This window comes from Thermobia domestica, chromosome 3 (genome assembly GCF_964235325.1).
Source record: "Thermobia domestica chromosome 3, izTheDome1.hap1.1, whole genome shotgun sequence".
Classification (NCBI taxonomy): domain Eukaryota; kingdom Metazoa; phylum Arthropoda; class Insecta; order Zygentoma; family Lepismatidae; genus Thermobia; species Thermobia domestica.
The window spans coordinates 133966044-133992338 of record NC_137456.1 but is presented as its reverse complement, the minus strand read 5'-3'; the positions used below and the strand labels follow the sequence as shown (position 1 = coordinate 133992338).

The 26295-nt window shown below is 34.4% G+C and overlaps 1 protein-coding gene across 1 annotated transcript in view; it reads right to left on the bottom strand.

The window, feature by feature from the left end:
- Nucleotides 1–5109: 5109 nt before the first annotated feature.
- LOC145680752 (uncharacterized) overlaps nucleotides 5110–26295 on the bottom strand; it is an 88093-nt gene continuing 66907 nt past the window's right edge. Inside the window, exon 5 of the mRNA XM_081751722.1 lies at nucleotides 5110–8481. Within this exon, the coding sequence (XP_081607848.1) occupies nucleotides 8173–8481 (309 nt within the window). The 3' untranslated portion in view covers nucleotides 5110–8172. The remainder of the gene's footprint in view (nucleotides 8482–26295) is intronic.

The following is a 26295-nucleotide window of genomic DNA, read 5'->3' as shown; positions in this document are numbered from 1 at the left end:
GTGTAAATCGTTACCTAAATTTAAAGAAGAAAGAAAATTTGTAGTGAGTTGTGCTTAGAATACACAAAATCCAGTAACTTGTAGAACTCTTAGTGTATAGTTATCATATGAAATTAGAATACTAGTTTGTCAAAATGTAAGATCTCATGAGTTTTAAGAGCTTAAATTACTAATATATGTATATATATACGGGTTAACATATTGTGATTTAAAAATAATAATTAGTTTAGTATTTTGAATTTTTGAAATGACATAATTTAAATTGTTCTGTAGTATCAAAAAGAATGATCTCTGTTAATTGTAAGAGCAAACATTCCGCTAAATAATAAGCTGGATATCGCTTTCTCTTAAGAATTTCAGAGAAATTCACTATAACATAATGAACATATCATATGAAATTAGTAGTTTTACTAGAATATTTAGGTAGAGCTGTAGTAAGATAATGTAGGAGTTTCCAAAACATTCCAGTTTATTATACTGTTTGTATTAGTAGCTGTTTTACATGTAAGAACATAGAAAATACATTGTATCGTAAATGTAACAAAATTCTACTTGAGATTAAAAGAGTCTTTCGAGATTTTGTTTTGTCTAATCTAGTTAGACTAATTCATGTAAATTTTATTTATTAATTGTTTTAAATATGTCTTTTAAGTCCTCGAAAGAAGCGTAATAGAATTCAGTTACCTTATTGTTGGATTGGATTAATGTATTCTTTTTATGTGTCTACGTAGGTATGTTTTAATTAATGTGACGAAGTAATGTATCGAATGGATTGTAATATGTATTATATTTCGTAATATGAACATAGTAGTTTCAGTTGTATGATTTGTAGAACTTGGAAATTATAGAAGTGGATGGAATTCTTCCTTCACTAGGAAGACTGAAGAGCGTGTAATATATCCCAATATTTAAGAAAGCGTAAGGAAACAAAACTTATTTGAATGACGTTTGGAAAAAGACATTTCTTGTCCTCCCTTTGGAAGGAAAGCTAAAAATTGTTCCGTAATCGTCGAATTACGAAATATTTTCCATTAGAAACAGTTAAATTACATGAATAAATTACTTTGTAATAGTACAGTACATGATTGTTTCTAGTACAGTATACTATTTTCAGGTGGAAGGGGGGAGATGAAAGTAGGCTTCTTTTACAGTTGCAAAGTGTTCTACTGCTTAAGTCATTCAATAACTTAAGTTTTCTGAGTAATTTTGCATTACCTATCGCTTTACCGCTTCGTGCGCCGACTATCAAAACACCAGAAAAAATTAGACATAAAGCACAAGATCTGCGGATATTGTTTTGTATAAGTTGACTTCAGTATAATACTGCCAAGCAAAGAGCTCCAGAGTAGTAATCTTAAAGACATTTACGTGCAGAAATGAATATGAAATATATTGGTGTATTATTTACAAATAATTATGCAAAAACTTTCATGTAAGTAGTCACTTTTTCTTTCCTCTAATATTTTGTTTTGATCATCTATCAGATAACGATTGAGTAGAATATAATTAATATATTGTTACACAGTAGATTATATTTGCGAATATATTTTGTTGCACATATTTGTTTAGAAATATTTAGATATGTTATGATTTAACGTTCGTTATTATATATAATATTAAATATATATTATTACTGTGTTGTATTCTTTTAAAATCAAAGTAGGATATAAAGAAAGACAGAATTTTTATTATAATTTTGATGAGAGTTGGTATCTATGTATTTATTATTTGCTGTAATTCGTTTTTCATGTCCGTCTTGGGATTCCTTTTTTGCAACAATGTGTTCATACACACGCCCATGTGTATATGTATATTTAAGATTTAATATACATACATATAAAACTGTCATTAGCGTCTTATAGCCTTTATGAGAATCTTAATACTAAAAATTCAGTGTCTAAACTCTTTAAATAGAACACAGTATGTACAGTCTTGTTCAAAAAATGCTGGCCTCTCACTTCTTTTTGAAAGGCCCTGTATTCTTACCCACAGTTGGAATTAAACAAAATCCTTTGGCCAATTGAGCTCTTGATTTAAAGTTGAAGTATTAGAATTTTCTACGGACAAATGCCGCAAGATGGGTGGCTAAGATATTTTTTACTAGGCTATACGTTTGTGTTAGGAAAGTAAAACTCATAAAAATATTAACCTGTGTAAGTAAATAGAATTGTATCTAAAAAGAAATAAAGACAGAGGTTATATCTGGGGCTGAGAAGTGTAAGTATAAGTTATAAAATATTAATTTTACAGAAGAACGAAAACGTGTTTTCAAAACAATAGTTTGTTGAATTGCGTCGCTTGTTTATTGACGGAATTTTATTTATTTATTTGTTTAATTTTTGTGTTCCAGTTGTTCACATCTCAAAACTTTCCTAGTTTCCCTCGTACTAATGTAAGAAAGAAAAAATACGATAACTCCATTTCGGCCAAAAAGTGACTTGGCATAGTTAACCTCAGCCCCAGATATTCTGTTGCATGTAACTGTCACCAAATGTTACCTACGAGATGTAAGAGCTCTGTATTCAAAGAACGCTGCGCATTCAATGAAAAAAAAAGTATATTTCTGTTTTAATAGAATTGCACAGTGTTTGATACAAACCCTAATGCTATTCGTATTTGATCTGAATCAGTATAGTATAGCAGTGGTTTCCAACCTGGGGGCGTGAAGAGTTACCAAGGGACGCTCAAACTACTGACAGAAATAAACTGAAATTATGAATATATATATATATATGAAAGTAACACGTAAACAATTTTACATTAGAAGCAGCCAAGAATGTATACTAAATTATGGTGTTTCCTGTGGTTATTCAACTTACAAATATTATGAATGTTGTAACGAAAAGGGGTTAACTGAAATATCACAGAAAGACAAAATAACTATTGAATGAAAACCGTAGTTTCATTAGGAACAAAGCTGGTGACAAATGATATGAAGAAGTCTTGCTGGAAATAAATATAAATTAGCGAGAATATAGTTTATTCTTATTGAAGACTTGAGAATAATGCTGCATCTGAAATCGCAGAAGTAGTCAGACAAAAAGCACGTATGACCTACGAGCGTGAAGTATGCATAGGGAAGGGAGATGCTAGGTAAACAAGGTCTGGAACTACTGATCTATGCAGATCTTATTTTCACACTATATAGATAGATAGATATGTATGTATGTATTATGCTTGTGATATATTTATCCCAAATTAATTTAGTTGCTACGGTTGTATTGCTCTCTAAATTTTAAATTTATACTTAAACAGAATTACGCTTTGTATTAAGTTGTAGAAGGAGATGTTTAAGATACTAGGATGGCGTTCATACTTACCTTACCCCTGCATGACTTTTCAACAATAATTTCGGGACGAATAAAGTTCAGTATTGTTCTTTGGAAGAAAATGGGCGGATTTTTTTAAAATTAATTTTAGAAAGGGCTTAATTCTCTGTAAGTCACTAAAGCACGTACATAAAAATTGTCTGTATTTCTCAGTGAATTATACATACTACAAATAAAGGTAAACAACAAATTTATGTTTGAACAATTTAAACAGTAAGAATTAATATACAATAAGGTTTCTCACAAGAGTTGATTCATGTACAATTCAAATTTATAAACTCAATTAAAATGTGTTCAATACACTCAACACTTCCGTAGCGATACGTCATAATTCCATAATTTTGTACCATTAATTTTTTCAGTATGCTAGGACGTTATAGCCTGACAGAAATGATTTAATCGCTGGCTAAGTTGGGATTATAGCTAAATATGCCTCATTTTCAATCAACTGTTTTAAGTAAATTACCATAAAATATTATGTTTTTAACTTCCTCGAATTTTAGCGCCTCAGACCTTGCTGTGTAGTAAGGAAAAACGGAATATTCTTTCGTTTTTCGTGACAAATTTTGTAATGCTTTTTGTGTTACACGTTAGCCGATAGATGAATTATTAATTCAACATATCGAGATGGCGTAATGATTGCTTGAGATATTAGAACTGCCCTAAGGTTAAAAAACAATATAATTGCAGTGTTGTATATCAGTAGAAAATCAAGAAAATGCATGAATGAAGTGGTTTAGGTCTTCCTGATAATGTGAAGACGATAATCTAATATGATAATTTGATGTGATAAACATTCATTACCATATTGATTTTAGTATTATTGGTAGATATAGTATATTGCTTTAGTATTATTGGTGCTTTTCCTTAATATTCTGTTTTTGTATTAATATTAGTGTTTTCATTTTGGTTATGGAAACAAAATACGTCCATAAAGGCTGTTTATTATTGATATATATATATAGGTTGCAGTATATTATGCTTCGATTAGTAAGTAAAATAAATTTTGATATAATTATGATAAAGATTTTAGCTATTTATATGAAAAAAGGAAGAAATCGCGTAGTAGTATCTGCTAATAAAGGTATTTCCGCATGCGTAAAATCTTCAGAAGAATAAAATTTAGTGTTGTGTTTTACCTAGTGATGTTGTTACTTTGATTATAGTTTAAAATAAAATGCTACCTTTACAGACTATATCAAAAGTTTGAAAGCGATCAGTTTTGTCCGTGATTTTTTTTTTTTTTAATCCATAATAATTGTTTGCTCTCAAAAATTGCAGAAATATGTTGGATGAAAGTAAATTCATAGTGTTTGTTTCAATAACAACCATATTAATAAGCTTTAAATCATAACGTAAAAATATGGACTGAAATGAATACGTATAATGTATGGCAAAGCAGTCGGATTTTCTGAATTTGGATGCATTTGTAGTACAAGAAAATACTTAAGAATTTTTTGAGTATATTTAGGATTTGTTACCTAATAATTATTTAAGAGCAGGTTTCCAGCACGAAGTAAAATTATGTTTGTTTTAAATTGGAATTGCTGTGATATGTTTTAAGACCAAAGTTAGCTTTATATCTGGCATCTGTTATACGTTTTGTACTTGATGAATAAATGATTATAGGAAGTATACTTCATTTATTTACATTTATATCAATAGTTGGAATTCCAATCCCGAAATGCGATGATGATGATTATTTAAAGATGGAAATCGAGAAGTATAAATTTATGTTGTTTTAACCAGAATTTTTCACTTAGTAATTAAAAGAAACTAGTTCCTCGAGATCAAAAATGAATAAAACTTTATTATTAATTTGTAGGAGATAGATCAGTTTATCTTGTTAGTTTTCGAGTTATTTGGAAAAGGAAGCTGAGTCTAAAACCTTTTCATCTACAGAATCACAGGTTATGCTTCAATATTAATCTGAGAGGTTCGTGTCTACATTGTTGAGAATCTTCGAGTGGTTGATTTGTAATTAAATATAACTGAAAAGTTGCATTGAGGTTAGGTTGAACAGTATTGAGGTTAGGTTAAACATGGATCGTACTTATGTATCGGAAGAACCCGAACCAAGTCATGTCCCATCAAGAACAGAGCAGTCTTGGGAAGTAACGTAACGCAAGTAACACGTTACTCTTTAAGTAACGATTCCTAGTAACGCGTTACATTTTTCCAAAGTATGTAACGGTAACGCGTTACATACTTTCAAGTAACGTACCTAGTTTGAGTTACATTTCGGATAATTAAGTATAATATGTGTGTATTTTTTACGGAAACAAATGTTCCTTTCCTGTAAGTGAATTTCTCAGAATGGAGCAAATGAACTATGACAATTACCGACACACAGAGAAACAGATAAGATCGTAGTGCTACTTGCTGTTTTTGGAAGATGGGTACAGCCTCAGAGAAATCACATGTACTGATTGCAAGAACGTGGAAGATTTTTGTCATAGATTTTGACAGCTTCAAATCAATACATTCAGTGAGTGAACCGCGAATGCAATGGTAGTCTAGTTTACTTTGCTTGGTGTTTTTATAAGGATGGAGAGCAAAAATATTTACCCCCCCCCCCCTTGATGCTCAGGTAAAAGTTAAATTTCTGGAGTAGACCGAAACAGCACCCACACAAACATTTGGAATCAAGCTATTGTCCAAATGTTAACAATTTGTTTACGCGTGCTCTTACTAATATTATATTAATACTTTATTCTTGTAGACTGCTATCCTGTGAAGACTTTAGAAGTTGCAATTTCTTCCAAAAAAAAAAAAAAAAAAAAAGTTTCAATTGCAACAAAGTAAGAAAAAATAAGATTTCATTTTCTCAAGAGATTAAATAAAGAAATTTATATTGAGTGTAGGCAAGGTAGGAGGTGTAAGGTGTTGATTGGTTATCGTAACTATGATATAGTGATTTTCAACGATATACTCTTTCAATTTGAATAAGTAGGTTTAAAATTAGTCAGCGAAACGTTAAAACTTCGATGTAAAAATATTGTAAACTGTTTTATAGGATATGCTTATCCTTATATATATACACTTTTCAAAATTTCTTTTTTGTCAACAAATATTTTTACAATACTGTATGCTACAGCAACTACAAATAGTGCAACACACACATATAAAATAATCCTATACTTATCGAATCAAAAGATCCACTATATTTCAATCAAAAATTTTGTTATACTCTTTATATCTGAGGAACCACATAAAGTGTATCCAAACCTAAACTATCACTTTACTCAGTATGATGTGCGTATTTCATAGAAAATACAAAAACTCGGTTTAGGGGCCGTTCAAAAATTTTGTGACCTCTGATCCAAAAAAAAAAAAAAAATAATTAGTCAAGATCGCAATCTTTTGATGTATTTTATTGGATCATTCCTAAAATTCTTGGCCAAGATCGCAATATTTCGATCCATTTTTTTTGGTAATTCCTAAAATGCTTGTTGTACGCATAAACTGCAACGACTTTTGATCACTTCTTTTATATGTATATATGCGTGCAACAGGAGTGCAAATTATATACAAAATGTGTAATATGCAGAAACGGCGTGGGAGACCCGGGTTCGATTCTCAGCGGGAGCTCATGTGGGTCGGATTCCACGTTAATCAGTAGGTCCACGTCTCATATACCCTCGCTGCTGAAAGGGACGCTAAACTAAAATCAACTCAAATATGCAGAAACTTCCAAGGGTGCAATTCGTGCACATTTCTCACGTTTTGTACACACTTCGTACTCCTCCTGTTGCACACACACATATACACGTAAAAGAAGTGGTCAAAAGTCGTTGCAGTTTACGCGTACAAAAAGTGAACAATCTTTTACAGTGCAGTATAGCATTTCAATAATAGTGCATTGTTCGTAGTTGCTATTACTATGGATATGTTTGATGGGTACCATAATTAACGATATATAATAAGGGGTTAATATGAATAAACTGTGACTGATGAGCAAGCCTACTGTATTAGCCTATTAGAAAGAAACTGTCCGCATGAAAGAATATAGCAGTGCTACTATTATCAACCTACGGTTCTAAACATTTACGCTGATTGGGGAAAATCATAATGTATAATAATAATAATAATAATAATAATAATAATAATAATAATAATAATAGTGGTAGTAGTTGTACGGAAAACTGAAATAATAAGAATTTTTTGTCTATATATTCAAAGTTTCGGACCTAAAAGTAACGCGTTATTTGCGTTACTTTCGAAGTAGGGTAACAGTTACTTTTCTGGGGCAAGTAACGCTTTACAGTTTAAGGGAAAGTAAAGGAACTTGTAACGCGTTACATTTTTACAAGTAACTTACCCAACATTGGAACAGAGGTCGCTGTGAGTAACTAAAAATAATAGAGTATAATTACGAAAGCAAAAGAGTTGCTTAAATCTACTAGCTTTTTTAAAAAGTTAGGAATTTAAACATAACTTATTGCTAAGCTTACATTCACTGTTTGTATACGCTAAAGAACACAATAAAATATTGAATGTCTATAGTTAAATGCATAATGACAATTATAGGTGACAATTTTCCTCAAGCATGAATCATGCTTATGCAAATTTATATTCACAATTCTTTCTGTTATATGCCACAGGTGTTTACACTATTAATAATTATGGAAGACAAAGTTCCTTCATCACTCGAACCAAATCATTGTTAAGTAACCCAAAATCGATGTTTTTGTCTGTCTCCAGTTGTCATTTTCTAAATACCTTCACTGAAATTGAAGACGAATAAAGGTGAAAACATCCACTATAAGGATGAACATCTGAAAAATTACGTACTAAGACAAAAGTGATCAGTTTCTTTCAAGGCGTTGTCACCGATTTTCCATCAATCGACGTGTATGCGTCGGCGTTCTGATACTTCGTATAAAGGAATTGCATTTTCTCGTCTTTCCCTTTCCATTTGCTGTTTCCTTGTATGAATACTGTGGCCCAGGGCTTCACCTAATCGCCTCCAGAACGCGCTTTGTTCTTCATCTTCTCCCGGCCATTCCAGGTACGTCCTTGTATCCATGAGAAATTTCAGATGGCGAGGAAGGTCCCGTCGATTAAGCCGTTCTAACTCTACCAAAATAAGGAAGTCTCTTTTGTCATTGAAAACACGATGATTGGCCATCTCCATTTCCCATCGGCACCACTGAAATAATAAAGAAAAAAATATAGTAGTATACCTTCATCTGACTTCTTTCATTCTAACAAAAGATCCTAGTATTTACAGGTTTTCCGCTGATAATTGAGCGACTAATTGGTATTAATTGCGTGTATTTTAATGATATAGGATAAATTATGGCAGAGAATAAAGAAAACTGTACTAAAAGTTGGTGTCATTGTATGTCTTTCAGCGGAAGAATATACAACTTTATGAAAAGGAAAAATAATTTGTTAAATTCTGTATTGTATTGTGCATAAAGTAGAGTTTTGTCGTGTATCGCTGAAATGAGAAAATGAAAAATAGTAGATTTCCGAACGAAACTTCTGACTTGTTATTAATAATGATTTTTTATATATATATAAAAAGAAGTATTATGAAATTAGAAACACGAATTTATATAGATCTATATAAACAGCGCATTACAATTCATAATTATGGTTACTAGATAATATTGAAGTACGCAATCTTCTGGAGTAGACAGAAAATAGTTTTGCAGCGATACCTATACGCTTTTATTAACAATTACTTAAAATAATTTTTTTTAAAAATCAAGCAAATTAAACTTCAATTTCATATTTTAATTTTGCATTTCCTTTTCACAATCTGAAAATGTTATTGTTCAATTAAAACTGTTTTTTTTTTTTTTCCTAATAGTAGTACCAACGCTTCAATTTTTGATTTAATATCTACTGTATATTGTATCTGAAAACTCTTGTTGAATTCCTCTTGCTTTCGACAATCAGGCGATGTCTTTTCAGCCGAATTTTTCACGTGGCCAATACCGTCACTAGACTCCAAATTTCTTCCAAGCCCACCAAAATTTCACACCGAAAATATGTTATATACTTTAAAAAAGATCTGAAAGGCAAGAGCCTTATAAGCCATCAGCAAACGCACGATAAACTGGGTTTATATAGACAATGTCAAGCTCGGTCTTTTGCGAGCGACTGCAATCACTTGTTTATAATGCCACGATAGATATGGCAACCTTGCAACTGAGTTTACAGTGTGAATTTTGTAGATGATGTGGTTCTCTATTTTAGGATCCTTAGTTCTGTGCAGTGTTGTTTTGTGACGTGTGGATTTCATTTTGGACATTCAACAAACATGGATCGCTTTGTGATAAAGAAAAGAAAAAAGTTTCTGAAATCTTAACAGATCCACGAAATTTGAACGCGAGTGAATGCAATAGTGACAGTGATAGAATCAAGATTGAGGGAAGAGACTGAAATAACAGAGATTTTTTTTTTTTTTTTTCATGGCAGGACGGTCGAAAATGGATACAATATTTGCACTTAGAATCTAATGGAAAAGTACAGAGAATACCAGAAGGCAGGGACGGATCCAGGACCGAATTCTGTGGAAGGGGGGGGGGGAAGCCGATGGGTTGTCATACTGCTACTTTTAAGGGCTCCAAACTTTGGGATGGGTTTTATTTATATATATAAAATAATAAAGTTTCGTCTTCTGGGGGGGGGGGAGATTGCCCCTGTCAGAAGGATCTCCATACGGTTTTCATAGACCTACAGAAAGCGTAGATAGAGTGCTACGGAATCTTATTTGGTGGAAACTGAAGAAAAGATGTGTTCCGAACACGCACATCTGTATAATTCAATATATGTACGTATGATGAATGTAAGACAGGAGTGAGGAGCACGTGTAGAATAATACAGTTCACAGTTAAAGTAGGACGTGAGGGATGCAGTCTTAACCCATGCTTTTTTTTTTTTAAGTTGTGATTAGTGTTGTAAAAATTCTGGAAATTTTAAACCTTGGACCTAGCATGCAAGTTAATACCCAGCAATTCAAAGGGATTTCAATACTTTTATGCAACTACCAATCACTATACAGGTTTCACCATAACTCATCCCATCACTACTCCCAACTCTAAAAACTTCATCAAATTCATTACTAACCATATCACTCTTCCAGGGACGTGTAGTGCGTATTACCGCTGTTACCGGCGGTAACGGTAAAAATATTACAGTCTTTCGTTGTTTTCATATATCTTCAAATTTCATCATCGATATGGGAAGATGTGTACATTTTCCTTTTTCTTTTCTTTCTTTTCTTCTTTTTTTTTTTAAGTTTGGATGGCCTATGCTTCATACACATTGTGAACGAATGCAACATGCCAACACCAAATAGGAGCATACTGTTGTTGATACCGCAGATTTCAGAGGTAACGCGAACCCCGATAGCGTTCGTTCACTCCAGAAGCACCTTTTAGCGTGCCAGCCAGAAGCATCCTATGCGCTCGTATTTGGACTTCCGGAATAGCCCTTATGTTACCGTTCGGCTGAGTGGAACAGGAAAAAATAGGAACGTTCCCTGTCAAAACAAGGAGAATCTAGAATATCATCAACTACTCACCGTCAGCTTAGGAGTTTCGCTCTCCTCTCGCTGTAGAGGATCGAGCGGGCGATAATTCTACTATACTGTTTGGTTTGCTTCCCCATTCTAAGGATAGAAACTTGGCTGCAATTTCAGTATTCATAAGGTTATTTCATTGTCTTAACAGCATACAATTTCGGACAAATATAAGTAGCAGGTTTTTCATACTAATAGCATTTAACACGTGTTATTGTGAGACTGATGTTCCAGTGCATTATTTATATGTTAGTCTATCATTTTTACACGACTTTTGTATGTTAATACGTTATCTTTAAACTTGAATAATACAGCAACAGTGAACAAGAAGAATATATTCCATAGGATATTCTAACAAAAATTTAATATAGATTTACTTTGATTCAAAATAAAGTTTCTCATTGAATGTTAATTTGAGCTTATGGGCATTATTATTTTTTTTTTAATTGAGATTTTATTTCTGTTTAAACAGTATATAAATTTAGATGATTGTCTCATGCCTGAAGGAGCAAAAATATTGTCAGTCCCTGAAGTGTCATTAATTATACAGAAATGCCTATTGATGAAACACATTGTGCTATATGGGGACTGTTTCAAGAGCAAGGGGGAATAGTAATGATAATTAGAGCGAAGCAGAAATGTTGCCCGCACTCCTTCCAATTCGAGTAATTATTATTATTTAGGATTTATGCGAATTAAGTTGAAAATATTTTGTTTTTAATTTAGTATAGAAAACTTTCGATGCAACAAATTTCCAACTCTAGCCGCTAGCCTACTAGTTTAATTTGGACTTTGATGCAGTTTGATGTGTTGAAAAAGAACTGTGCAATCGTCTTCATCGTGCCGCAGTTTGACTGTCTAATTTTCAATACGGAAAACTTGTTGCTCAAACATACGATGAAACTCCAGTTATGGTTGGTGAGGTAGGGAACTGCAGCCTCTTGTTAATTATATTTTCATTCTTATGCCCATAGACTTAATTTAGTTTTAGAAAAGTCCGTTGATTATACAAAACGGCATAGGCGTAAATAGCGCCCCCGCGACCCTCCCGGCGGGAAGGGGGGCACGAGCTCCAGGGGCGCATAACTTAAGTTTGAGGGGGCACTGAAGCTTCAAGTTACGCTACTGGAAAAGGTTTTTTCTTTTTTTCTTTCTTTCTTTCTTTTTTTTTTAATGTGTTGGGACTTGCTTCTTCTTCCTCGAGGTCTTCAAAAAGAACAAATGCTCTGGATTATGTAGTCGAATAAAAGTATCCCAATAGTTTCAAACACAAGGTATGGAACTATTGAAGTAGGGTAAATGATGTGCTGTATAGCCTTAAAGATGAACTGTTAGGAATCTTTAAATCCATGATGGATAAAACCGACGAATAGGATCCTCAAACCAGAGTTTGTGTAGCAAAATTCTATGAAACCTTTCCAAGTTTTGACTCCAATCTTTTACTTGAACTGTTTTCTGTTATAGCATCAAGATAAGAAATCTTGTTCAATATCTTACAAAAGAAAGTTTATGATGTAGGTTACTGCAGAAAGAAAATAGATGACTTTGAAGAATATCTAAGATCATTGAGAGAGAGTTTCAATTATATTTAGTAAAAAATGAAAGAACATGAAGAGCCACATTGTTCAAAAAGGTCAAGAGTAAATGAAGTGGAATTTGACCACTTTGCCAATGCCTATAGTTTGAAATGGTTGATACGCTGAAAGAAAAAGTGAGTACTAGATTTTCTGATATTGAGAAACAAGAGTTACTTGTAGTATCAGCAACCGGTAACAATCGTTAAATTGTCACGCCACGTCACTGCACTCTTCCATACAGTACTCCTCGCGCAATCTACTTAAATCTTCAAAGCTCACAGGGGAGCCATAAAATGATGCATTTAGATGCTTAATTATCACTTTTTTATTATTATTATTATTTAAGAAATTAAAATATATTCTAGCGGATGCATTATCCATATAGGGTGTGAATTATTATTTAAGGAATAAAATAGCATCTGTATAAAAGTACATTCATTGAATAATTACAACCATTATCATAGATAACTTAAAGAAATGAATAATATAGAAGGTATGTACAAAGTTACAATAGAAATTTGTGTAGTATAGTGACTGGGCTTTGATTATTAAGGAGACAGTTCTTGAATTCCCTGTGTGTTCATAAGATCATGTGTTCTTTACACAGAGCTGTTATGTAATAACAAGCACAAAGTATATTCACAATTCATAGAATCCTCCTATAATCATCAGCACTGAACGGGATATCCTGAAGTTTCAGAGATGGCTGTAGTAATTAAACGATACGTTTTGAGTAATAACTGACTGTTTAGATGACGAATGAATGATTGAATGATTATGATTGTTTAGAATTGCCAGTTTTTTATACTAATTTGTAAATTATTTTGAAGTAAACTAAAAGAAAAATATTTTTTTCTTTTTTTGTAAAAATAGTTATTTAGAAACTGTTTATGTAATGTGTTTTGATTATTTTGGAAATTTCATTTGCACACTCGTTTCTGACAACAAGGTCATGAGACTTGTTTTTCGTTTTAATTTTGTTCTTGGATCATTTTTAAAGTTACCTTTACGGCAAAAACACAGAATTCACGCGAGTATAGCAATTCTTAAACCTTTTCATAGAAATCGTTTATACTTATATTTAAATTCGGGGTATGGATTTGTAGGTGGGATGTACAGTTTCAAACGGGTTTTAACAATGACTGTTGGCATACCATTAATATGTAAGAGATATTCATTTACTGAGACATTTGAAATCACTTTGTAAGGTTTCTTATAAAGGCGGGATAATGGCCTACAACTTGTGATGAAGATGTGCATACACACACTGGGGGTAAAGAGCAGGATTAAAGATTAAAAACGCCAATAATTTCAGTATCAAAAGTACTGGGCGTACTTGCATCACCTATACAATTGATGTAATGGGGAGAGCAGTGTCGGACTGGAGCTGTCAAAGCTAGGCGGAGATGGAAACTTAGAGGAGCGCTTCAGGGACAAATTAATGTAAACATTTTTGCTTTTAAAATGCCTTTTTAATTTATTCATAGCATTCAGCATACACAGTTACACACAAAACGACTGGGACGAAATACCGTAAATGTTGCATAGCACAGAATATTATAATTACACCCACAAAAAATGTGAATGTAGGATAAATAAATTAGCAGTAGCCCCACCTATTCCAGCACAAATAGAGAGAAAAAAAGTACCAATATGTACAATTCTGACTATATTAAATTTCACAACTTGAGTAATCGTTTAAGATCTCCTGAGCTTTCTGCTATTTCGCTTCCAGTAACATCGCAATCTAGGCGAAAATTCTGGACATATTCAGTACTAGCATATATTACCCGCTTCGTTGGGTTGAAATGAAAATTTAAATGCACAACTCCGTATTTCATGTATTTAGTACCCGTGAAATCTGATGCTTTCGTTTTTAATGGCATCGATTTAAGCAGCATCGGAAAGATCATTGATCATTTCGGCAACCTCGAAAACCATGGATTCGACACTAATATTGGTCATTTTCGATCATATATATATATATATATATATATATATATATATACCCCTCCCCCATGTTGCGGGCCATGACATCGGAAGTGTCACCGTTATCTCAGCCACCCCAAAAATGTGGATTCAGCACTAATATCGGTCATTTTCGATCATTTTTAAATATCTCTTCCTCCCCCTTTCCCACGTTGCGGGGTTGAATTTGAATTTAAACGGGATCGGAAATGTCACTGTTCATCTCAATGATCCCGAAAACTATGAATTAGACATAGTATTGGTCATTTTCGATTATTATTATTATTATATATAGCTTTCCCCCCTCCTCCATGCTGCGGCACACAGCATCAGAATGTCACTGTTAATCTCAGCTACTTCTAAAACTATGGATTCGACATTAATATTAGTCATTTTCGATCATTTTTAAATGTTTGTCCACCTCCCTTACGTTTACCCTCCCCCTCCCCAACTATCAAGGCTGAATTTGGATTGAAACAGCATCAGAAGTATCACTGTTTCTCTCATTGACACCGAAAACTATGGATTCAACACTAATATTGGTCATTTTTGATCATTTTTAAAATTTTCCCCTCCCCCTTCCCTTAGGTATACACAGCTCCCCCTCCAATCCTCCGTGCAGCGGCACACGGCATCAGAATTGTCACTGTTAATCTCAGCTACTTCTAAAACTATGGATTCGAAACTAATATTAGTCATTTTCGATCATTTTTAAATGTTTATCTTCCACCCCTACGTTGTACCCTCCCCTTCCCAACTATCAGGGCTGAACTTGGATTGAAACAGCATCAAAAGTGTCACGGTTTCTCTCATCGACCCCGAAAACTATGGATTCAACACTAATATCGGTCATTTTTGATCATTTTTAAATATATCTCCCCCTCCCCCAACGCTACGTTGCATCGTCAAAGTGAATAGCCTAAAGCAATCCCTGCCCCTAAACTCATGTATGTTGATTAAGGAGCATTAACTTATCCAGTAGGCTTTGCCCCAAATTGACCTCAGTTTTGATTTAATGATCTTCAACTTAAAGAATAAGCGTTCGCACTTTACCTGGGTAGTTAGAAGCGTCATAACATATTTGTACACACAATATAAATTGCTATAAGTGCAGATTTAAAGTCAGTTCATACAAAAGTGTAAACACACAGTGTATGCAACGCTGTTTACAACGGCAAGGATTCAGCTGATCCAGATCTTCGGTTTGGTTTCATCCCATTCGTCTTCATTTCCGGAATAAGCTGAGTACTGAACCACATCGAAGTCACTAGTAGAAGCATCCTTCAGATTCTTAAAGTAATCTTTGTAATGGGTGGCAAATTGAGTTCGCATGACTGGGTTTCTTTACACACGCTTATATTTACTACTAATGTTTCCAGGGCTCCATCTGCAGTGGAGGATCTAGCACTTATGGTTATGCCTTGGACCCCCAGTTTTTTGAGTGACAAAAATAATAGAAAGTTTTAGTTCAATTTTTCTGTTATGCTTTGTATAAAACAATACTTAAGGTTCACAATGTCAACGCCCAATCTAGCCATAATATTGATCAGGAGAGAGTTAAGGTGGAAACTTCTGCAGGGCCCATGAAAAATTATAAACTCAGGATATACCTAGTATAGTCTGGATTCTGGCTGCCCCCCGTTTTTACCATCTAGACCCACCAATTATCTTTATTTTTCTTCAAATCTGTTTGGATCCAAACAGACACAATCTTTCATGTGGAGCAAACGTCTCCTTAAAACTTGTAAAAGCAGTGTCACAAATTCTGTAGAAGGTTCCCTCTTGTAACTCCTTCCAACGGCCTTCTTGCAAAGTCGAGTCTTCATCAGAGCAGTTTTAATCAAAACAGTGCGTTTTACGCCGAATTCTTTTCGTTGCAAAATCGGCATCTACTCTGAGATGAAGTTCGTTTCCTTCACATTATCTGTTAAAATTTTCCGAAAACATTTTAACGTTTCCCTACAGCTGAGAAAATTTCCTTATGAGTGACTTCAAATTTGTTGCTAGTGTTTGGACCATTTCCCATTCCGCAAAGTAGTTCATGTTCAGGAACTAAGTAATTCGAACTTGGTATTGTAAGCTTAAATAGCTCTGTGTAAAGAGTTGCTGTCATTCGACTTTCGAATTTTAACCATTTGTCTCGTAAACTGCTTGCTGTGGCCTTAGAGTCAATCCATTCTAAGTGATCAAGCATGTGCCGCTCGACCATTTCCAAAAAATCTAACTTTTTCGTGAATGTTTATACTATATCAGGTGTAATGCACCACATCAACTTCCAATCCCTGGTTGGAAGTTGCCAAGTTACACAGTAATACTATAATGTACTGTTTTTACAAGATGTTAAATATTGATTTTAGCTGGATACGAACCTCTGTATTAACTGTTAAACGCTGTCGTGTTCTGCAAGTAGACGTCTATAAGATGTTAGTTTGGGTCCCAACTTCCTTGCAATTCAATGACTTCGAAACAGTTCCTAGGTTCTTTTCGATTGAAACAGCTTTCTTTTTAATTATCGCAGTTCTACGATGAGACTTCCGAGATTCCTTCGTGAGAACTGTGCTAAGCTTTGGCCCGATGCAACGGAGTCGCCACCCTCGCTCAAAATGGCTTAGGGAAAGTGAAACTTAGAAGATGAACAGATTCTAGGAGACATGAGAGTTAACGTTTGTGAAAGTATGAATAGTGTAGTACCAAAGTATATAAAAATGTATTAATGAGTTACATTAATATACAATCTGTAATTATAATAGTTATAATTAAAACTCAAGTAACGTAATTTTGTTTAAATATGTTTATCATCAATGATACAGATACAAATTCTATCGACAAAATTTAAGAATTTAATTGGATTCGTCTCCGTATTTATTATCATGTATTCTTCTTCTGAACAGTAAGAAGAACGGATTTTCACAGACTCAGTTAGAAACAGATTAAATACTCTTATATTTTCTTCGATTTGCAAGAAAACCATTAATGCTTTAAACACAGGTATGTTTCGGAAGCAAAGAAAGTACGCGGTTATTACTATTATTCACTATTCTTCATTCGACCGATCCTCATATATATTTTCTTTATTTTTTTATTAGTAACTTCTTATTCTTCTTTACTTAATAACACAATTACCATTTTATTAATACATTCATAATAACTCATTCAGCAAATAATTCGTTTCCTTTCTACGTTAGTAAATACCAAATCATATTTTATTTTTTAAATAATATATACCGACGTACATATACTACGGAGCTTCCATATCTACCACTTTAAACAAACATCATCTACTTTGAGTCAATTGGTCCGTAAATTGTGCAGTAATCATTTAGTTTAATGATATTCCAATTCTGTTTCTGCATGCTTCGATAGACAGTTATATACTAGTAAATCAATGCTATTGCATAATTTATTAGAAAACTTCTAAGTTGAAATTTCAAATAGTTGTAGAATTTAACATTACACATGAAATTTGGAATTACTTGGTTATTTTTATATTCCGAAATAAATCATTTGGAAGATAATATGGTGGCAAAAGATGATAGGGGAGAGAGAAGAATCTCTCCCGAATAGTTTAAACTTTAGCAATTCATTTTATTAATTATTCCTTCCTTCTCAATAAAATTTTATAATTATTTACTGTTTTACCTGCTATGTTATTTTAATCTTTCAAACTCGGCTTTCGAAGGTTAATAAGATATTTTCCAAAAATATGCACCAACTTCTAAATCACTATGTTAATACACATATATATATTTTTTTCGTTTCGAAAACAATTTATTATTTTTCTGTAATTTCAATTTCAACATCTTGAGATGCAGATCAAAAACCAATTGTAATCCAAATTTAAAATTCTGGGATACGGATTAAAATCCAAGTTGTAGTTCACGAACATCTAGTAATGCGCTAGCCACAGGTATATTTTAGTGGCGCATTACAGACTCCCGCTTGTCCAAATAAAAATTTTATCGTTAGAGAAATTTTTTCTGAAATTCAATTTCCAAGTTTTCTTTTCCTGAATACGGTTAGATGTTTGTAATCCTCTTCAACTAATCCATTTGTCATTGGTTTCACCTTACAATTTCCTTAATAATCTTCTGTCTTTTAGTTTTCTCTATCTCTGAATCATATTTACTTAGAAGTATCTGCTTCTCTTCCTCCGCAACATTTGGTGGATATCTACTTAAAACATCAGCAATGAAGTTTTGTTTTCCAGGTACATGTTCAAACTTCAGATCGTATCTCTGTAATTTTAGTATAATTCTAGTAGTTCTTGAATCCAAGTTTTTTAAAGAAAAAGCATAAGTAGCTGCGTGGTTGTCGCAGTGCACTATTGTCTGTCTTCCTAGAATATAATTGGAAAATCTCTCACACAGGAAGAGAATTGAAAGAAGTTCCAATTGAAAAATTGTCATGGACAATTCATGAATTTTAAGTTTTCGGCTAGCATACGCTATGACAGTTATATCATGATTATCATCTTGGTATTGCCCCAGATATCCAGCTAGATTTTCAGCACAGGCGTCACTGAACAAATGAAATGTTAAGTCAAAATTTGGTTGTCCTAACGCTGGTGGTTCACTTGCAAGTTTTCTTAACATCTCAAAATTTCTCAAATGCTCTTCCAGAAATTTAAATGGTGCATCCTCTTTCAGAAGTTGATATAATGGAGCAGTTAACTCTGCATAGTGAGGAATATGGCGATGTCGCCATCCCACAATTCCTAAGAAGGATTTTAATTGTTTTCTTGTCTTCGGAAGTGGGAAACAACGTATAGCTTCATTGGCTCTGGGGTCTACTTTAATTTCTTTACAATTAACAACATGACCTAAGAATAAGATTTCTGTCTGGATAAATTTACATTTCTTGTAATTCAACGAAAAATTTGCATTATCAAAGATACTAAAAACATGATCAAGGTGTTGGAAATGGCTTTCTATGTCACTCGAAGAACATAAAACGTCATCTAAATAGACCACTACAAAAGAACGAGTGTCCATAGTGAAGAATTTATTCATAACAGACTGAAAAATCGCAGGTGAAGATCGTAACCCCATAGGCAGCACACACATGCAAAATTGTCTACCTAGATAGACGAAACTTGTGCATTCATAAGAGTCAGGATGCAAGGCTAAACCATAGTAACCAGCAGTACAGTCAAAAGACGAAAAGAACTTTGCTCCAGACAATCGTGACAAAATCTCAAAGATTGGTTCTACTTGCACTCGTGGTGAGATTACTTTTTGATTCAATCCTCTTAGATCCAAAACAGGCCGCACTCCACCAGAAGATTTCCTAACACAATGCATAGGGTTTCGGTAAGGAGATGATTTTTCAATAGCTATTCCATGCTCCACCCATTTTGATAGTTCTTCCTCAAATTCCTTCCTCATAGCTTGAGGAACACTATATAACTTTCCTACTACTGGTTCTTTGTCGGTTAATTGAATTAAATAGGGATCCGTTTTAATTCTCCTTGGATATTCGGTAAACATATGTCTATATTTCATTAATAATCGATATATTCGTAATTGATGTTCTTCTTTTAAATCTTGTCTAGTTTCCACCATATTTTTAATTTCTTCCACTGTCACGTTTGGAGGAGGATTTGGAATTTTAGGGAATTCATTTGCAGGAGTAGAAAGGCTATCATAATCTATGTGGTTTACTGTAGGAAGAGATAGATATAAAACATTTGGCTCGGATATACTTATAGTTATCCGTTGACCCAATATATCAGTTAAAGTTACTTTTTTCTTATTATCTAGAATACATTTAGAAGCTTTTAAAAATGGACTACCTAATAACAAATCAGGTTTCATATTCTTTACAATACATATTGGCACTTCGAAAAGGTGATCATATAATTTGATGGTTAATACTTGTAATCCTTTTATTTGTACTTTCTCCTTATCAGCAAAAGTTCCCAGAGTTACATTCGAATGTTGTTGTAATTTAGCTGTAGGAAATTTACTAACTGTTTCCAAATTCGATCCGACAGTAAATTTACTTCTGCTCCGCTATCCAAAATACAGGTAAGAGGGATATCCCCTATACTATCCTTTATAGTAGGAGATGGTGAACAAAAAGCATCTTCCATAGTTACATCATTCTTTTAATTTTCTATAAGAAAGTATACTTTATAGTACAAATCATTACTTAAAAGATTAGGTGCAATTTCCTTAGCTTTGGTGAGAGGGTGTATATTCACATTAGCGCACCCGATCTCCCTCTCTGAAATGGGTTGCGCTTTTAGTTTTCCGAATTACTTGTACTGGGAGATACAATAGAAGTATCTTCATTCACTCTTCCGGATTCGTTAGTTATATTGGCGATTTTCATCCTGTTTGATCGATTAGATACTGCTGATGATCGACAAGTACATTCCTTCCAATAGTAAGGGTTATTTTGATACCATGTATGCGGTGGATAATATCCAGGAAATCTCCAAGATCTTCGCCTATATCCATTTCTAAAGTTCCCTCGGTTTTTAACAGTTTCATTACCAGGTGACATAGGATTATCATTCACTAAATTTACCATTGATTCGGAATTGGATAATTCAGTCTGGACCCCAAAATCCGCTTTTGATTTTCTTACAAAATTTACTTGAGGTCTAGGGAACTGCCTCCGATAGTTGACCCTAGAATCCATTGTACTAGTCCCCATATTTGATTCATTATATTCTTGTATCTCCATTATTTTTAACATTAGATCATCCACATTTTTGTTTGGAGTACTCCTCAAGATTTGAGCTTCGTGATTTGGTAAACTATTTAACAAAAGATCTATTAGCTCTCTTTCATCGGTTTTACTACATATCCTTTGGTATCTTTCAACGAGATTCCAAGCAAAATCCGACAAAGTTTGGTGTTTATTTCTGTCGTAGCGCATGAGCTGTAGTTGACGTTTTTGGGCTCGCTCTAGTCGCTCTGAGAGATATTGTTTTTGGAAAAAATTAACAAAGTCATCGAAAGTCTTCACGTGATGCTGGATACTCCTAAACCACGTCCCTGCAGTTTTAATTAAACATCTAGAGGCTAATATCAGCTTCTCAGCATCCGTTAATTTAAATAAGCTGATAGTCTGGATAAATTCATGTAAGAAAGCTTTAGCCGCTCCATTGTATTGACCATCAAATTTTGGCAAGTCTCGTAAATCACTATATCGGATCTGGTTTAGTGATTCATTTACTAATCCAGTTAACTTCAGTACTCCTTCCGATTTCTCTTGGTTAGGCTTTTCTTCTATTGCACTAGATATCGGACCATCCACTGTATTAGAAGTTTTGAGATTTTCTTCATTGGTAACAGTTTCCGTCGACGTTAGTCCAATAGGCCAAGGCAATCTTATATCATTTTGTGAAGTCATATTAACCGGTTGAAGTCTCTGTGTAGAATTAGACTGACTTATGGTCGTTACCACTGACGTAGTGTATCCCGTTACCGTACTAGTAGTAATAGGAGTACTTAAAATTGTTCCTTTTCTTCGAGTTTCATCTTTATTCTCCATCAGAGTTAATCCCAGAAAATTTTCTTCCAAGGCTTTTACTCGTCTGTCGATTTCTCCTTCCCATTTTAATAGCTTTAAACTAGTCCGATCAAGCTGATCTCTCTGTTGATTCTGTTCAGACTCTACTATTGAAGATTTTTGCACCAATTCCTCTTGGTTTTGTGTTATAACCTCTATTCTAGCTTCTATTTCTTCTATCCTTACTTCTTTTTCAACTTCTCTCTTTTTCACCTCTTGTATTTCGACTTCCATTCGGCAGAAACGATTATCTATCTCTTTGCGCAAATCTTCCTTAAAACCAATTATCTCTTTTTTAAATTCCTCCATCTTGGAATCCATAAAAGCAGAAAATTTCGTGAAAGTAGACTCAATACTTGACTGTACGTTGTTTTTCAAATTTTCTTGCAGTTGGGAACAATGTTTCTTCATATTTTCCATCAATTCTTTCGGTGACACAGTCTCATCATAACGTCACACTCTAGAACTGTTTTGTTCACAAATTCAACTGGAAATTCGTTGTTGTGAAGTAAAATAAAATAGGGTGAATGGCTAGTCCTGCCAAGGCTCTCAAGCTCCTTTCTTTCCTCTAGTTGTGACTCACTATCTTATCACCCACAGCAGCAGTAGTGAAGAATGCCGCTATCAGCAAAAGGCGAGAAAATTTCAAAATGCATGCTTGGCAAAAAAAAAAAAGTCCGTAAGTACTCATTTCTCTTGCTGCTTGCTATATCAATTATAATCAAACATGATTATGTTTGTTCTAACTGTCAACTCACGCAGGAGACTGCTGTCCTTTCGTTTGATCTACATTCCCCAGTCTGAACACTCATTCACTGTAAACACTGACTGGGGAATGTACATCAAACGAAAGGACAACAGTCTCCTGCATGAGTTGACAGTTAAAACGACAGTAAGCAGAACTGAATATCATTGAAACAGCAAGCAGCAAAAGAAATGAGTATTTACGGACATTTTGCCAAGCATGCATTTTGAATTTTCTCGCCTTTTGCTGATAGCGGCATTCTTTACCAGTGCTGCTGTGGGTGATAAGACAGAGAGTCACAACTAGAGGAAAGAAAGGAGCTTGAGAGCCTTGGCAGGACTAGCCATTCATCCTACTTTATTTTACTTCACAACAACGAATTTCCAGTTGAGTTTGTGAACAAAACACCACCTAGAGTATGACGTCATTCCTCAATACTTTGACCCCCTTCTGCTCAAAAACACAAAACGCGCTTTGTTGTGTGTTATGGTATGCTAAATGAGTAACTATTTCCAAAATTTCAATTTTTTTTTATCTAGGCCCATTGGAGATATTGGTCAGTGAAATATACCACATTAACATAATTCCCCAACTTCACGATTTTTTAAAAGGCATTTGGGAGCAGCTACAGGTCTGCAAATTTTTCGGTATAAACATATGACCCCGGACTACATCCACACACAAATTCAGATCTCTACGTCAGTTGCTTCCTCTTCCCAAACATGTCTTCAATGTCCAAAAATGTTGCTGCTGTAGGCCATGATTTCACCCCCCTTTCAAGTGGTTTTAGGCGAAAATGTCAAGAGGACAAAGTTTTAGCTCAGCACATGTTAGACACGCCCAGCAATTTTCAATTTGCTAGGAGAAATACATGCTGAGATATTCAAAACAACGTAAACGCACGCTGCGTCGCTACGAGATGATTTAAAAGATAATTAATAGTGGTTTTGAAGTACCCTGATATAGTATAAACATTCATGAAAAAATATTATTTTTTGAAAAGGTTGAGCGGCAATTTTTCTTTTATCTCGATCACTTGGCATGGATTGACCCTTTAGTATTTCCATCAAAGTCTGTGGATGTACTTATTTCCTGTAGTACACTAATTATTAACTCTGTAATTCTTGATGTGTAATGTCATAACCAGAATCCTCGTTCTTACAGAACACGGTAAGCTTTCACGGAAAACATAGGTGCCGCCCTGTGTTGCCACACTTGGTACAATTGTACCAGATTCAGCCCTTTTTGTCATTCATCGGCCCGTTGGTACCACGCTGGCGTTTTCAGCCCCTTTTGTGAAAAAGTTGGTACAATTCTACCCAATTCAGCACCATTTAACAAATATTGTCACATTTTCAAAAGTTCACGTTACTCATACTGTGTTGGACTCTTAAGAAATGCTGGTGAATATTCATTCTGTGACGTTGCACCGCATAACGCTACAAACCTCAGGTGAAAAATTCGTAATTCGAACTATACCGGAAAACAAATGACGCTAGATGGGCACATCCGCGCCGCGCAGGAAGGAGACGAGAAAGCAGTGCTGTGGACATTTTAGCTTGATTTTTTTTTAAGTACACACACGTTGAATAAAGTGTTGCATATCCTGAAGAAGACAACCGGGTGCTGAAGTAAGTCTATAATTTATGTGTCGTTGAAAAGATTATGCAACATCAAAACAATAATAGCACCAGTGGCGTACCGTGGAAAATCAGCGCCTGGGCGAGAATATACGACGGCGTCCCCGTACATATAACTGAAGTCGATAGACCAGCCGCAAAGCACCACTATGGTTGGCGCGAAGCGTAATAACATTTTTAAAAGTATACCCTGGTTTTCCTTGATTTTGAGCACTTTTTCTTACTTTTTCCTTCAATTTTATATATATTCTTTTTTCCTTCCGTATTTTGCGCCCCCTTACTTCGGCGCCCGGGACCTCCCACCAACGGCATGGTATAGCGCAAAAGAATACATTGACGTAGTTGCCGGCTTACCGGTCTAAGTTGTTTACTAGTGACGCCATATTGACGAATATAAAAATACACGAACATTTCTGCGTTTTAGAGATTTATATCGACGCGTTGTAACAAACTTTATGTATAGGCCTAAAGTTAGATCAGGGATGATCATAAGTGGGCAAAAATATTTTACTTTTTGACAAAAAATGAATAACCCTTTTTGTTTAACTTTGGTACTATTTTTTAGCCCAGTCCAGAGCCAGGACTGTGGCAGCCGCCTATGTTGAGTCTCGACGCTAACACTATGCAACTATCACAGTCAAACAATGTAACGAAAGAATGAGTCATACAACAGTCACAAGGCCACTTGTGACAAAAATAGATCAGACCGAGTTGCAGCATAACACCTAGGACCAGTGTTCGAAGTGGGAAAAAAAGCAAAGGCGGTATGTTTTATTATAATTTTGACTCAACATTCCGGCTATTTAAATATTATCGCGATCACTGAAAAATCAGAGACGGTATGTCCTCATTACTGAAAAACCAGAGACGGTATGGTATACCACCACATACCGTCTCACTTTGACCACTGCCTAGGTTATCTGGCATTGCTGGCACCTGCAACGAAGAGAGTACGGCGACCTGACAGCTTACATATAGCCTTTAAATAATATACGGAAACCTGCAATAACTCTGTAATATAATTTTTATTATAAAGACAATAATGGAAATATTAACTAATATTTTCTTGTGTTCAATACAACTAAGCTTATTTTATTGTAACAAAATGGCGCCATAAGAGGGCGGGCGCAGGCGGAGATCTCCGCCTCGCCACCCTGTCCAGTCCGACACTCGGAGAGAGATAATATGTACTGAGATGCATATGAACACCACAAAATTTAAATCATTCAAAAAAAAATCTCCCTAATGAAGATGTCAGATGAATGAGGAAAGTGGGCAAATTAACTCGCATACTATTTTCCAAAATATCGAATTTTGTGTATCTGGTACGAAAATATTTTTCATCATATCTATTACATTGCTACAAATGAAATGCCTGTTTTGATGTCTGGTAAGAAACGTCAACAACGCAACCAAAGATGCACTAAAGTCACAAATCTAAGTCAAACTCTCTACACGTTCAGCAAACATGCTGGATTTTCCAAATAGTCAGGAAACAGTATGGTATTGAACTTGTATGAAAGTGCTCCATGGAGAATATACAATTCTTTACGAATTCAAACTGGATATTCTGCACAGCAAAACGAAAAAGAAAAATATTAACAATGCATTTGGGCCGCGAAAGAACGCATCATTCGCCGTTAGTTTGTCAAAGTTCGTTCCGGTGACACACCATTGCAAAATGAGCTCTGTGGATGAGCTTCTCAGAAGCACATTGAAACGTACTTCAGAAAATTAATCATGCCATTGCAGACGAGTTAGGCGTAAACGTAATTGCTAAGATGGAAAATACGAGCTTATGGGTGCCATATGAGTTGACATCTGTCAACAAGAATCGCCGTCTGGATGTGTGCAGTTCTCTGAGTGGAATGGTCGGATTGTCACTTTTGATGAAAAATGGATTTGCTACGAAAATTGTAAAGTATCAAGACAGTGTTTAGATCTTAATCAAGTGCAGGGCAGTTTCCAGAAACCCTAC